The following is a 15,183-nucleotide window of genomic DNA, read 5'->3' on the forward strand; positions in this document are numbered from 1 at the left end:
TTTTTTCTCACATTCAGGCCCATAGATCTAACATTTAGTCTTCCTTCCTTGCTAATGGTAGTTAAAAAAAAACAAACAAAAAACCAAAAAACAACCATAAGTAAGACTAAGCCTCCCAGTATAAGAAATTTGGAAGCTCATACTTCACATTTACTTCTTCTATTCTGGGCCCCTATCCAATTTTGGGTTCATGCTTAAGTTAAATATTAATTAAAACATTATCATTTGAATCAGATATCACACAGATTTGCTGTGGGTAAAATATTATCTTGAACGTTTCTTTAGCTACTTAAAATGTAAAAGGACTTGAAGATGTGGGTTTGACTTGCTGTAGGAAAGGAATTATAACTAAGTGTGTGTGGGTTCTTCTTTCTTTGTTTTAAATGGTATTAAACTTTAAACTGTCTCTTAAAAATAACATTTCCAACTTCATTGAATATTCTGGTTTTAGGAACTTGCAAAGGAAAGACAGGAAAATGCAAGATTAATGAAGATGACGCAGGACAAAGAGGAACTAATTGGAAAGCTGAAGGAAGAAATTGATTTATTAAACAGAGTAAGCAAATACTTTCTTATGAGGTTCTTTAGAAAGAGGGGATAAAAGTCTCTGCATTCTCTGTTCTGTTCTTCAGGCACCTGCATCCACTGAGTGGAGTGTGAGGGGTCTTTTGTATTGCATAGATCTCAAGAGGCATGTCATAAGTTATATTTTTTTCCAGGTAACTTGTGTTTGTCATGATTAACTTCTCTGAGTTCTGCGTTATTGGAGTGCCTGATTTTGTTGTTGCTCTACGTGTTCATAGAGCAAGGTTATAAAAGCAAAAGCACTTGACTGTCTCGTCTTTTCAGATTCAGTATGTAGAACACCAAGAAACAATTAAGTTGGGGTTTTGACAATTTTCTCAATAACTTGTTATGCAGGACTTTTTCAAAGTAATTAGAAATTTAATTTCATTTTAGTCAGCTTTTAATTACTAATAGTAATTTAGATTCTCTTAAAAAAGACTTGGGAGCAAGTTTTTTATATTCTGACACATATTCTCATACTCTTTATAGTTGATCCCATGTAAAAGCAGAACAAGTCAGAAGGCAGGACACCTGAGGTAGCATCACTCAGGCAAGGTATGAAGGCAGGAAAAGAAGGGGTTAGAAGAGTGAGCCGTGCTTGGAAATGGAACAGGATGAGAAATTTAAAAGTTAATAGAAAAAAGTTACCCCAATTTTAAGGGCAAACAGAATTTCTTTTGTGGAGTGGATTAGTGACCTCATCTTGCATTTCCTGGCTGAGGTGTGGAGCCTGGATGTACGAGGGATATATGCGTCTTCTAGTCCAGTGCAGATATGGCTTTGGTCAATGCAGCAGTGAAGGGAGGCAATAACTCTGCATGGACAATGTCAGAATTGCATTTTGCATCTCTTCATCTATGGCAAAGAAGGACAGCATTCACAAGTTTGCAAACTAATCTAAGAATGAAAGGAGATTATTCTGAAACATATATTTTGATTTTTTTATGAAGAAAGTTGCAGGTTAGTCTGTAGGATAAATGAGCTATTGCCTGTTTTGAAGAGACTTCTATTTTAAGTGAGGCATTGGTCTTCATGCTGTTTTTTCATTCTGCAAAGAATCTGTCACATCTAAGATTATGACATTATTACAGTCAAGGCAGGTGTTCATTCCTTCTACATAATGGATGGCAAAACTATTTAATATGGTTAGTCATGTCCTACTTCCTGCCTCAAAGGTCAGAAAGAATAAATCAAAATAACCTAAATCACTGAAATCTTGTGGTTTAGGACTATGACAGAGGTTTGCTGTTCCAGAAACAATGTTATTTTTTTCTGCTATATTTGAAGTATGTCCTAAATTAAATCCATGAAGTGTCTAGCTAGAAACCATCTTTGAACATTTGTAGTAAAGTCAGGCAGTGTCTGTGCCTTGCCTGTGTTAAGGACAGTGATAATTTCTGCTTGTTACATAAAAGTAAACATTAAACAGAATATAGTCCTTTCAAAAACCACTGTATTATACCATGACTAAAACTGTACCTTTCCATGAGATCTACAAAGCCATCTCATTGATGCTTTCTTGGTAGATACTTTTAAACGCAGAAGAGGATGGAATTTTTTTTTCTCCCCGAGATCAGCATTCTTCATAGCTTTAACACTGTCTGTTTGCTTCATTGAGTGCAAGTTATTTATGTCCATGTCTCTTGGGCTTTTCTTAATGATCAAAAAGCTACCTTTTGACTTTGTGACCAGCATAATTTGTCTTTTCTAAAAAGTTTGAACCCGTGTCTCAAGTGATGCTTCCATGAAAACAGATTCAGCTTTACTTTCTTGTTTATTAACTCTTGGATTTATGTTTTCTTCTATATTGGCTGTCCATGTGGATTTAGAAAGAGAAAAGCTGTAGAAATACTACATCATTCTGATGATAGAAAGTTATGGAAGTTAATAGGACAGTTATATTTGCTTCAGGTTTATTACCATAACTGAGAACACAAGAGCCAGTACTTGGACATCCATATGTTCTTTGTGGAGTGTAGGTCTGTAGACCTAGCACTAGGTTTGGATGCTTTGCATGGAAGAACAGTTGTGATCTTCAGCCTTCTGTTCAGATAGAAGGATGTTCTGAGGACTAAACTTACCTTAGGGAGCTTATGCAGAGATCTTTTTAAAACATTTTGCTCGTAGGCAACCTAAATAGAGGTGTCTAAATTTGAACATCTACATGTTCATGGTATTTCTCCAGCTTTTCTGCTCATCAAAATATATGGTTATTGCATGTTGAGATGCATGGGTATGGAAAGAATTTCATGTCAAAGACTCTAAATAACTTCTTAAAAAGCCATTTTACTGCATAGCTTTCTGACTGCTCAGTCCATATTAAAGAAATGCTCTTTCTACAAGTTTCAGTCAGTTGATGACCATGGATGAATCCTTGATTGTCTAAGACCTTGTGTTGCAACTGAAAAACTGTTTTTCCAAGAATCCTGAGCTGCATTTATATTGAGGAACAGAAAAGGCCATAAATGGCATTCCCTCATTCCATTCCATTAGACATTAGACATTAAAAGTATGTCTGCCATGTTCTTTGTAAGAAAGGGGTAATTGCTTCATTAAAACTTTAAATGTCTGAAGGGAAAGGCATCTCAAACTATTTAAATATTTGTAGGCAAAGTTCAACTGTTGACTAGTTTACACTTAGTCATCTCTGACCTCAGTAAGATGTCATTGTAGTTAAAAGTGCGTTTGGAGAGGGCCTGTCAATGAGGATTTACAGTGCAGTTAGTGTCAGTTGTATAGTTATTGGTTCTTTTGGTATGTGAAGTCCAAACTTTCCTGCTATTGCATCTTTTTTTGCTAATAAGCATAAATTAGTGGTGTGATTTTGAATAAGAAACTTTAAACTTCAAAGTGGCAAAATCCCCTACATCTCTCAGCCCATTGTTTCTGTAGATATTTAAACTGCAACAGTTATTTTTCCTGGCTCATATTCAAGAGTCTCTTACTTGTAGTAATCTTTGGAATGTTATTTTTGCAGCATAAGCATTTCACAAACTTGTAATATTTTTTTTTTTGAGTTAGTTGCGGTATTTTAAACAGAGGGTCTTTAGGTAAGCTTTAATTGAGGTATCCAATGGCTGGGTTAACAAGTTCAAATAAAGTATTCTGTATATTAAACTAAAAAACCAAACCGAAACAAAACACACATTTTATTGAAAATATAAAGTGTGTTTCTTTATATTAAACTGTATTTATAGCATCAAAACTTTGCATATTTTGTTGTTTAAGCCACTTGTATCTGTTATGTTGGAGTGGTCAAATGCTTTTCCTGGAAGTCATTCCTACTGTGACGCAGCATTACTTCTGTGAAGCAAAGAGGAATTTCTGCTAGTGATTTCTTGATTCTGCATTAGAAAAACAGTAAAGTCATTGCAGAGGTATTGTGGTATGGATTTTGGCTTCACAAACTGAAGAGGCTTTTAAAAATGATTATACCAATTAAACACATCATCTCTAGCGTACACTTCTGGAGTGACCTCACTAAAAAGAAATAAGAAACTGGGCTTCATATGTCAAATGCTACTTAACAACTTAAAGACATGAGAAAGAAAATCTTTTACTACTTAAAGGAACAGGAGAGTTTTGCAGACTTGAATCAAGAGACATTAAGATTTCCAATGAGAATTCTGGTTCTTTTTCCTTTGCCTATCATTAATTTTTCTCCTTAGAGTGCTGTTCTTGATACCACTTTTCTGTTTTTCTTTCTTTGTTTTGTTCATGTTGTGTTTCTTCCATGTGTTTTTTTTATAGAGTAAAACTACTTTTGCTCAAGTAATACTTGCATTAAGCAGCCATTTTCACTGGTTTTCAGTTTAAAGGCTTGAAAAGACTTGGTAGGAAGTGAAGAAGTAAAATGGGAACTGGATAAAAATGGTAATTTGTGGAAAAGAGGCAAACATTTGGGGTGAAAGTAATCTGTTTAGAGCGCTCATTATTATTGTGTGTGCTGTTGGGTCTTTCAGCAGTTTAGACAGAAGTTACAGAATCCATTTTAATTTTTTTCACAGAAAACAAAAAATGGACAGGCAGATCTGTTTCTGAAAATATTGTTAGTTAATTTAAAACACAAAGCAGATCTTGCAGTAATAACCAGTGATGTGTATATGTGAGTGGGATAATTGCAGACAAGCACAGTCTGGGAGAGCAGAGGCAATATCTGAGTAATGCTCTCTCTGTATATGCCAGAAAAATAATCACACCCATCCTATTTTGGTTTCTTTATTCATTATTTCCTGCTGTAACTTTAGTCTGAATGTATTTCTATTTAAAGGTGCTTGTATGTGGGAATATAATATTAATATTTGTAATTACAGTAACACTTGGAAACTGGCCGGTTTTAACAGTTGTAAGGGTACCTACTGTGACACTAATTCTTCCCTACCCCATCTTCTTCATGTCAGAGCTAGGATGCTAAATTCCTACTGCTACTAATTGAGAGTTTGTTTATGTTCTGGGAAATGTTTATTCTTCTTTTTTTTTGCACAGGACCTAGATGATATAGAAGATGAAAATGAACAGTTGAAACAAGAAAATAAAACCCTCTTAAAAGTTGTTGGACAGCTGACAAGGTAGAAGATTCAGACCTCAATGAGGAAAGATTTAAAAACTACTGAGTGAACATTAAGGTCAATGTAGTAATACTTCCTGTGTGTTGCAGTATGTTATAACTGTTTGTATATTTATTGTTAGGAAACCAGATGAATGTTTATTTTCATAGTACTTGTTCAATGAAATGACATAAAATTTGGGGTATATTTTTAGCTTTCTTTTCACATAAGCATAATTAAACTTTTTGATGTATTTCAAAATATTAAGTTCAAAAATATTTGGGTTTTGTATCTTCAGATTACATCTGCATAAATTGCAATAATTTAAGATTCATAGCACCAAGATCACTTTCAATCCATGTGGGTGTATATTTTTTAAATGAATGGAAGCAATACATATAAACTTTGTTTACAGAGATCCAAAATATATATTTTGGGAAAAGCTTCCTTTTTTGTTTAAACAACTGTAAAGTGGATGCCTTATTACTGATGTATAACATTTTGCAGTTTGATGACTTGCTCTAGAACTCTTGTATGTTCAAGTTTTTTTTACTGTATCTGAAAGATTGACAGTAGTAGAGAGTAGCAATTTTTTTTCTGTGTTTAACAGTATTCTGTCAGGAGGGGAAGGTTTTATTGAAAAAAAAAAAAGCAAACACAGAACACCAAAAAGCCAAATAAATCACCTCTGGTATCAGCATTAATAAGTTCTTAGAATCATATTGAAGTTGTGCACTGCAGTTTATTTTATAGCTTTTGCTTTAGCAATGAAATGCAAGTTTGCAGTCAGACAGTTTGTTTGCTGTGTTGAGAATTTAGACAAAGCCTGGAGCTTTCATTTTAGCAGGCACTTTTGCAATACTCTCCTGCTTAAAGCTGACATCTTAAAATTTGTAGTGATCATAACCAATATGAGTTTTTTGATTTTTTTTTTTAAGCTGAGTGAAAATTTTTGTACATAACAAAAGTAGAGGGGCATACTAGTGATTCATGCCTTTCTGAAACATCAAATGGTATAAAGACCCCCTTTTTATCCTTGATTTTAAATGAACAAGGTGTTTAAAAAGTACCTGGTTAGATGTTACAATCCGGTTATGACTGTACTTATTCTTCTATAACATGATAACAGACAAAATTTTCATTAGACTTTAACCACAGACCTCAATTAACAACTCTCTTCTTAAAATTTTTGTTAGACTGAAATTTTTTTTGTACTTTGTCATCTTAATACAGCGTATTTTTCATTCTGGATCAGATTAAATGTACATGTCCTTCGAGTCAGGACACTAGAAATAAAAATATTTCAGAGTCCAGTCTTTTTCTTACAGTACTGAAGTTTGGTGTCAGAAAGTTGCATGAATATAGTTTTTGTCACCTTAAAACTTAAAGGCAATGTTAAAATATAACAATATAGCAATATTGTTATATTTTTATATATATAATATATATAACAATCACCTTTTCAGATTTGCCAGTTGTTTTCATATTGTGTATTTAATGACTGTTTCTTAAATTTAAAATCCAGCTATTACACCTTGGATTGTTTTGGATATAGGATAGGTTATTTTGCATTTGTGCATTCTGATGAGAAAGAACTTTTCAAAGCTTTAAAATATTTTTCAAGACACGTATAGTCCAGGATGCCTCGATGTTTTCCTTCACAATAGATGAGATCCCATGGGACATCATTTGAAACCTTTACTCAGGCAGTTAAATGGTGTGAGGGTTTGTATAGGCCCTAGAATATACACTAATGAGTATTGTTTGTAATATTACTGAAACAGTAAGAAGTCCCTCAATTTAAGTTTCATGACATTGAAAATTTCAAGTAATAAAAAAGTCAGTTGAGATGTATGCCTTTTGAATAAATATGAAACTTTCTCTGGAAGAACATCTGATTTCCTTCTCTGTTTACTAGGTAGGAAATACACACACTGATGTACAGCATAGGGTGTCAAACATATTGAAGCAACATTTAGGTTTTACTGCAGAACACACAGATAGCAATATGAAGTTGTAAATGAGATATTTCCTGAACTGTGTTTCATATACATTTTAAAGCAAAGAAAAATAACAACAAAACATAAACAAGAGTTACTTGTCTTCATATTATCTTGGTTTGCATGTGTGTTGACTAAAAATTAGCAACAGTAATGCCAAAATTAGAATTATTTATTTTACGTTGCACATACAACTGACAGAAGTATTTGGCAGAAATGCTTCTGATACCCTGCCTTGAAGAGACACTAGCAAGAGAAGTCTGCAAATATTTGAAACCAGTATAATTCTCTGGCAGGACATGTGAACAAAACCATTGTGAACTCACACATCAAGTGCCTCGGGACCTTATTATTGCTGTGTGTTATTATACAAGTCTAAAACTCTTCATTGTTTTAAAAGTTCCCACAAATTGCATTGTGAAGCATAACACTTCTGCTGACAGTTTGGAAGATTTAGAGGGCTTTTTTTGGAAGAAAGTGTGTCAATAACAATTCATTATCACTCTTGTGAGAAATTTAGTAGATTCTAGGAAAAACTATGTATTATATAGAATGTTAGTGATTGTCTAGTTGCTACTTGCCATTGTCCTTTTATTTCAGTAGGGTACCTTTAGAGTCAAGCTCAAACATAGGATATGTTTTTATCCCAGGTGATTTAAAGGTGTTAAGTTAGTACCTTACTAGCAATTCACTAACCCATGGCCAGTCCAACATCTCCATTGTTCTCAATTCTGTGATTTAAAAGCAGAGAGACTGATGGAAGTGGGAACCCGTGTCTCTTGGGAAGGTTATATGATTCCTGAATGACTCTGGTATTAACATACCTAGGCCAAGTTAATTTACTAGGGGTCTTCTTTTGGTGGGTGAGGGGAGGAGGATGTTACTATGCAATGTTAAGTGAATGGGTAAGTCCTCTGGAGATTTCTGAACTTTCATGCCTTAAAATTCATGCCAAACTGCTTAGGTCAACCATGTGTGTTTCTGGGTAACCAGAGTCATCTAGGAAATCTAAACAGGAAAGTACTCTCATTGACTAAAGCAAATAAGAGAAAATTATTTTCATGATACTTTACTATGAACATCACATAATTCCTATTTTGATAATGCACAATGGTGGTTCTGTTATGGTCATATACTGTAGTACAGAAAAACAGAACTACATGCAGCACTGAAGGTTAAAATTGTCCAGAAATATTTTTATCATTGATAATGTGCACTAATGGTTGAGGGATTTATTCCCTAAAACAGCATTTCAACCATATTTAGAAACTGGTGAATTTTATAATGAAATTAAAATGTCTCTCTCTTCATTTTTCAAATAATATCAAGTGTTTCTTGATATGTATATTAACTGAAAGTTAATATACAGTCTATATTTACAATTGAGTGTTTTTTCTGTCTTTAAAGCAAAACTTTGCATGGTTAATTGCCAGATTTGCATTGACACAATTGGAGATTAATTCTGTTGTATATTGGCTCTGACTTTAAACAGTAGAATGAGAAAAGAGGATAACAAGAAATAAATCAGTGACTTCCAAAGTGGGAAGTACAACCTAATTAAGGAATTTTTTTTTTATTATCCAGCTGTACTGAGAATTAGCTGTGGAAAAATTTGTGACTGGCATAAGCACTACAAAAGATATAGCAGGTTTTGTATGTCAAAAACAACTGATAAACCTACATCAAAACTCTTCAACTTGTATCATATCATTACACCTTGGAAACCTGCAGCCTTAAAGGACACCAAAAGTAGTATTGGAGATCAAATTACTTATTAACATTTTACTAGGAGAGCAGAGTTACATGCCTCCAGACATTTTATGGTTTTCTGTATGTTCTGTATGGCTATTTTCAGCTTGAATTGCAACAAATCAATATTAGTAGCCAAAATAAAGGTAATTAATTACTGGAAAACAAATACCCAATTAATAAATAAGGATACCATTACTGAGTGTTAGTATTTCTCGGACTGCAGACCTCTTATGAAGATGTCGGTTGAGTCTCTTCATGTGCGTCAGTATTAACAATCATAAACATCTGATGTTTTTAATAAGAAACAACTGTTTTAGTTGGAGAAATTGCCACTGCAATCCATGACTTCGTTTTTAAGTACTTGTAGCTGCTGAGACTAGGGAGGTGAGGATTATACTTAAAAATTTTGTTTAAAGGGAAACAAATTAGTTCTGGATCCTGTAATTTAACTTGACCTAGAAGTTCACTACGGATCTGTTCCATGACAGTCTGTCTGGCGTAAGTACCTGTAAGAGGTATTGACACCAGCAATTTTAGAAGCATTTCTACTTCTGTTATTAAGCATTTCTTTAGGACTACTTAAATATATCCAGGAAAAAATGAGCATTGGTGTGTATATAACTGATGATCTTCCAAGTATGTTGACTTATTGCAGCAAATCTCTGTCAACTGTTTCTCCTTGAACTGTAGCAGATGTTTATTACCTTGTTAATTTAATCTTTTTGCTTTTATTTCTGTATTTCTAATGTAACTGTTCTTGTTCAGGGCTAGTTGTGATTTTTTCTATTCTGGAAGACTTGTGATAGTTGAGTTTTCCTCTGATAATAGTCTCGCAGTGCGGAGTAATTTAAAAAAAAATCTTCGTTTTGTGCATTTAGAAAGTTTAAGCATAATTAAACTATAAATAACTGAATATCCATTTAAGTTTTGAGCATTGACTAGCTGTGGTGATACTTGTGGTATCAAATTAAAAATGATGTTGAGATTCTTAGTACTGCAGGTAAAAGATACATGTTTAATAATAAAGCGTGTGTGCCTTTTTCCAAATAAAACAAAATCCTTTTTAATCCAGTCTGACTACTTATTGTCTTTCAAGGAGAATTAATACTGTCTGTCTAAAATTCTGACTGGATTTGTCACCCATACTGGGAAGCTCCCAACCTGAACTGCTAGAATTAGTTTACGTTCACATTTGAGTTTTCAAGTGCGAATGTGTTTGCAGACACATGAGAGTAATCTGTATATTTGCACTGTACTAATTGTCTGCTTCAGGAATGTAGTGAGTATCCTTCCATCTGTTAGATGGAAATGATCCTTTCCCCTACTTCGTAGTAGAAGTATAACCCTTCCCAGGAAAAGGAAGGATGCTACAGTGCAATTTCTGCACAAATGAAGTGAATTGATTTAACTTGATTTAACTTCTGAAAGTTCTGTATAAATACATGTTCTCTTCTCCTGCACAAGCAGAATCATTAAAGACAACATCCTTTTCATTCGTATCTGCAGACTGCACATAAAGAGGACAAGTGAATAATCGGTAAACATCAGAGATAACTACTATATATATCACAGTTCATCCTGAAGTTTATAATGTTGTTGTTTTAGAACAACTTGAAACATGAATACCACAAGCAACCATGCGTTCAACACCATGGTTACTTTATGGATAAGACATTATGAGCATTTTCACTTAGTAAATTTAAAATATTAGGTGAATTTCATTTAAATTCAGTTGACTTCCTTTATGAAATCACAGTGGCTTTTAGATTTCGCTTTAAAATACAAAAGTATGTCCTTTCTCAGTTTTTGGCTTTGGCATTTTAGATTTCTCAGTCTTGCTGGGAAATTTTAGCTCCAAGTGCACGTGTCTGTTCTGTGCTCTTCCTTTAGTCATTGGATTTGCCATACAGTAGCTACCTGATCTTAGCACTTGCTATGTTTTCCTGTGGATGTTCTAATTTTTCTCTTGCAACTCATCTCTTTCTTTTTTTGTGATTTTGGTGTCTTCTTCTTTCCCTTATTCTTCTAGAAACCTAAAGTGGTATCTGTAAAGTGTAACAATGTCCATAAATCTACTTGCTAGATACTTCTCCTTTCTTAAACAGACCCCAAATATTTATGTGAAAAAATTTTCTCATGCGGTGAAGAATTACACTGAGAAACATTCTGCTGCTGGAAGTTGCTTTGGGACACCAAGAGCTTACCAGGGGTTTGAGAGGGATTGAATATTGACAGGATATTGAGACAATCCGATGCACTTGTTGTACCATAAAAAACTCTGTTAGTCTCCAACTGTTAAAAGTGAAACCTTGTAGGAATATCACGTGTAAGAGTAATGCTGATGTATGGAAAGCATTCGGACAGGAGCCAGCAACAGGATACACATCCTTCTGATGTGTATCTAATAGTCCCAAAATAGCACAATTCTCTATGGAGGTCTAGTAGATTTGCACCTAAATCTCCAGGTTTATAGCTGGGAGCTTCCTGTCTGGCAGCTGGCACCCCTTCACTTGTGCAAACTGATGCCTACATTTCTCTTGGCATTCCTTGAGCAGGAAGGTCTAATTCAATAGCCATAGTCTCATACTGGTATCTCAGGAGGGATTTCTGTTTAAGCAAAATTGACCTGCAATTTCTGGATCCACGCAAGACATTTGAAGTAGTATTGTGCATTTGACATATTTTATAATTGATTAGGAAATGGGTGACATCTTTTATACCGCATAAAAAGAGAATGTTTTATTTTCTTAAGCAATGTCAAGTCCCCCAGGCCTTTTCTTAAAGTGAAAGTTGCTGCCTCCAGAAGACTTTTTTCAACACCTTTAAATTGGTTTCATTTTATAGTCTGACAAGGGTCCTCACCTCAGCAAACCCAAAACGTCCAGGCCGTCTTTTTACAAGCACTGGAAGTTAAAATGTCTTTGGAAGAGTTCTAGGAGCAGATTGGAACGTTAAGCACTTAAAAAGAAGACTGTAAGTCCTTGTTTTCTTTTGGACTTTGAGAAGCCTGGTCTAGTGGAAGGCATCCCTTTGCATGACAAGGGAGAGTGGAACTAGATAACCTTTAAGGTTCCTTCTAACTCAAACCATTCTGTTATTCTTCATTGAAGAAAATCTGGCTAAAAAGACAACACCCAGGAGTGTTTCGGAGTGACTGCCTTGGTAGTCATTGATGGGCTTCTTAGGGAACACAATTGTCACTGCAGGCTGAAGTACTGCAAGTATAGCCAAGAATAGCAGCAAAGTTGTAGAAATGTCTTACTTGCATTTTCTAGTAGTTTGGGCCAAATGGTGTAAAACATGGTTAGTAATTAGTGATGGGATTATAGTGGATGTTGCTAATGAAGGAGTAGGAAAAGTTTTACTTTTTTTATCTGTGTTTTAGACTTCTGTTAAGAAGTGATTATAATTGTTGAGAGGTTGAACAGTGAACTTTGGCAATAATTGTGTGTAAGTTTTAGAAAGAAACTTTGAGGTAAGAAGTGCCATCTTTGGTATCTTTGATGCCTTTGAGTCTTCGGTATTGTTTTGTGGTAAAGCTCTGTTACAGATAACAAAAGATAAAAGCCTTATCTGTACTGCAGAGATAATCCAAGTCTACAGTGATTTTTAATCAATATACTATAAATGTTAAAGAATATTAAATAACATAGGAATCAAACTTTGTTTTCAGATCTAGAATTTCTTTAATAAGGGAGGCAATGAAAACGTATACATATTTTCTGGTAAACAGAAATGCTGTTGAAAATGAAGAGGTTTTATGATTGATTGTCTCATTTTGACCTCTTTAGGTGTTACGGCTAATAAAACCCGTGCTTTCTGAAATAGCAAAAGGACGCACTTAAAATGTGGCAGCAGCAAAAATGAGAACTTAATCTCCTCTTCGTATTTTAGAATGGGAACTCAAGCAATTTTTATAGGTTTACCTGAAGATATTTAGGTATTACAGGCTCATTCAACAAGCTATTGCATAATCTCATACAACAAAGTAAATTAACTATTGCCCTTCTTTTGTATCAAAGTATTTTCTAAGAACCCTATAGCAAAGTTTAAAAGTAAAGCAATGTTTTTCTCTTACACCAGATTATATTTTAGAAATCTGGAACTTGATAATTGGCATCTTGACACTTTCTCCATTAGTATTTATCTCTGGAAATCAAATTTTGTAGACCGATAGTCTGTGGAATGAAATCTTTGTTTTTCTCTCAGAATTATTATTCTCTGCTTTTGCCTGAAGGCTCGTTATAACAATGATGTATTTTAGAAAGTTTAAAATTTTGATTGCAACAGTGTATGTGTGTTTACAGCCAGCTACCAAATATATTTAATGGGTGGGGATAATAAAACTACTGAAGCTTTGCAAGTTGAAACTCTCTAGAAATAACTCTCATATTTTTCTCTGAAGCAATTATAGAGGAAATGCTAATTGTTCCCAGATGAATCTCTCAGGATTTAGCTGCTTCTGCTCACTATGGTTTGTAATAAAATATCACTTAAACTCCCCTGTAATTGTGTTGCTTTGGATTTGTATGATAAGCAATGTTGAAAAATGACCAGTCACTTTCAATTTTCACTCTCAAGATTCTAGGATTCATAAAGATGCTTTAAAGCAGAGAGAAAATAAGGAGAAAACATTGAGACTGTGCAGTACTGAATACTAGGGAGAGGAAATTGGTGTGTAAAGATGAAGAAAATCTAGGTTTTCTCCAGCATTTTTTTCACATAGTTTTCAACAAGGAAAGGATGACAAACTGGGTATTTTATAAGGATCTGAAAGTGATTCCAGTTATCATTGCAGTGTTTTTAGGAGAAAAACATAATCTCCAGCTTTTCATTTGCTCACCTTTGCACAAATACTTAAAAAGGAGATGAATATGACTTTCTAGCCTTGAAAAAAATGCAAATAACTATCTAAACCCAGACTTTTGATCATATCTTTCCTAGACTATGCTAGGCTGTAGATGAGTGGGCAGAAATGTTGGACATTGCTTTTCAAATATTTCATAATTTGTAAACTGTTCCTGCCAATAACTTATTCCAGCGGTAGAAGAAAGTAGATTGCTCTTTGGGGTTTGTAGTAAGAAGTGGAAATGTTCACTGATTCAAAGGGAGCAGTGACTGGCAGGTGTTCACAGGGCTGCCTCTGTAACACCGAGCAACACACCCTTCTGAAGCTTGTTAAGGGATCCACCTTTAAGGTGGTAAATTGACCCCAGATGAGTGGTCAAAGTATTCAAAGTAGAAACTAACTCCTGCATCCAAAAGTATATTATTGAAATGGATGAATAAAGCTGGATGTCTTTGGTCTGTCTATTTTATAGGTAAGCAAAGGTGTTTTACTTTGGTGCGTCTAATGTATAGGTAAATAAAGACTCTAGCTTTTCAATTCTGTCATTTAACTATCTTTTTTTTCTTCAACACAACTGAATTATTGTTTGTGATACTTTAAACAAAGACAAGTATATCTCATTTGTCTACTTGAGGATTCTACAGTAGAAGACTGCAATTGTCCTTTTTCTTGGTTTAATTTTCTTCTGTTATCTTTTGCCTTATTGATACCTCTTGAGATTTTCAGCTGAAATGTAGTTCAGTTTACATTCTAAATCTAAGGAAGGTTATCCTAGCAGATTACTATTTACCTCTGCAGTTGGAGTGTTCTATGTATTTTATTCATTTTTTAATACCGTGGAGGCAAACCCACTTAACTGAAGGGTTCAGGAAATGACTGTAATGATGGTGCCAATACCCATTATTTAACAATGGGTTAATACTCTTTTTCTGGCACTGTGCTGCAGTCAGAGCTGTGTGATTACGGAAAGTAAACAACTGAAGTACCTATGCAAGGAGCAAGAGGTATAGGTAAGCACTTTCTGTTTGGTTTTTTCCTCTCTCAGGCCATGCTGTCCACTAAGCTGCTGCAGCTAGGCAGCTGAACCAGCATATTTCAGGGTAGTATCATTAACTGAGTGCTGATATGAAAACCCACTGGACAGAATGAATCAGCTTCCATTTATTTGCAAATTGGCAAAATGTCATGTTCTTCTTCTGCTCTTCCTCTATGAAACTTATACCTGTCTTTCTCACTGCTCTTTTGCAAATAATGGTGTGTTCTGATATTCAGAAATAGGAAGGTTTTAAAGCAAGTCACCGATGGATTTGTCAGCCGCCTTCTTCGGCAGCAAGACAGTGAAACACAGGATGCAGTTTACTAGGCATTGGGAGAATTTTCCTCCTTGTAATCTGGCAAAGTGCCATATCTTCTCACCAAAGAGATTGAAACAAAACGTATTTTTTTCTCATCATTATGCAAGAATTAG

The 15,183-nt window shown here is 34.5% G+C and overlaps 1 protein-coding gene across 1 annotated transcript in view; it reads left to right on the plus strand.

Moving 5' to 3' along the window:
* Positions 1-5,285, plus strand: part of PAWR (pro-apoptotic WT1 regulator) — an 85,456-nt gene extending 80,171 nt beyond the window's left edge. The window contains exons 5-6 of the mRNA XM_029963504.1: positions 452-556; positions 5,053-5,285. Of these exons, the coding sequence (XP_029819364.1) occupies positions 452-556; positions 5,053-5,139 (192 nt within the window). The 3' untranslated portion in view covers positions 5,140-5,285. The remainder of the gene's footprint in view (positions 1-451; positions 557-5,052) is intronic.
* The last annotated feature ends 9,898 nt before the right edge of the window (positions 5,286-15,183 follow it).

This window comes from Manacus vitellinus, unplaced genomic scaffold, assembly GCF_001715985.3.
Source record: "Manacus vitellinus isolate BGI_N305 unplaced genomic scaffold, ASM171598v3 scaffold_5_pilon, whole genome shotgun sequence".
NCBI classification, from domain to species: Eukaryota; Metazoa; Chordata; class Aves; order Passeriformes; family Pipridae; genus Manacus; species Manacus vitellinus.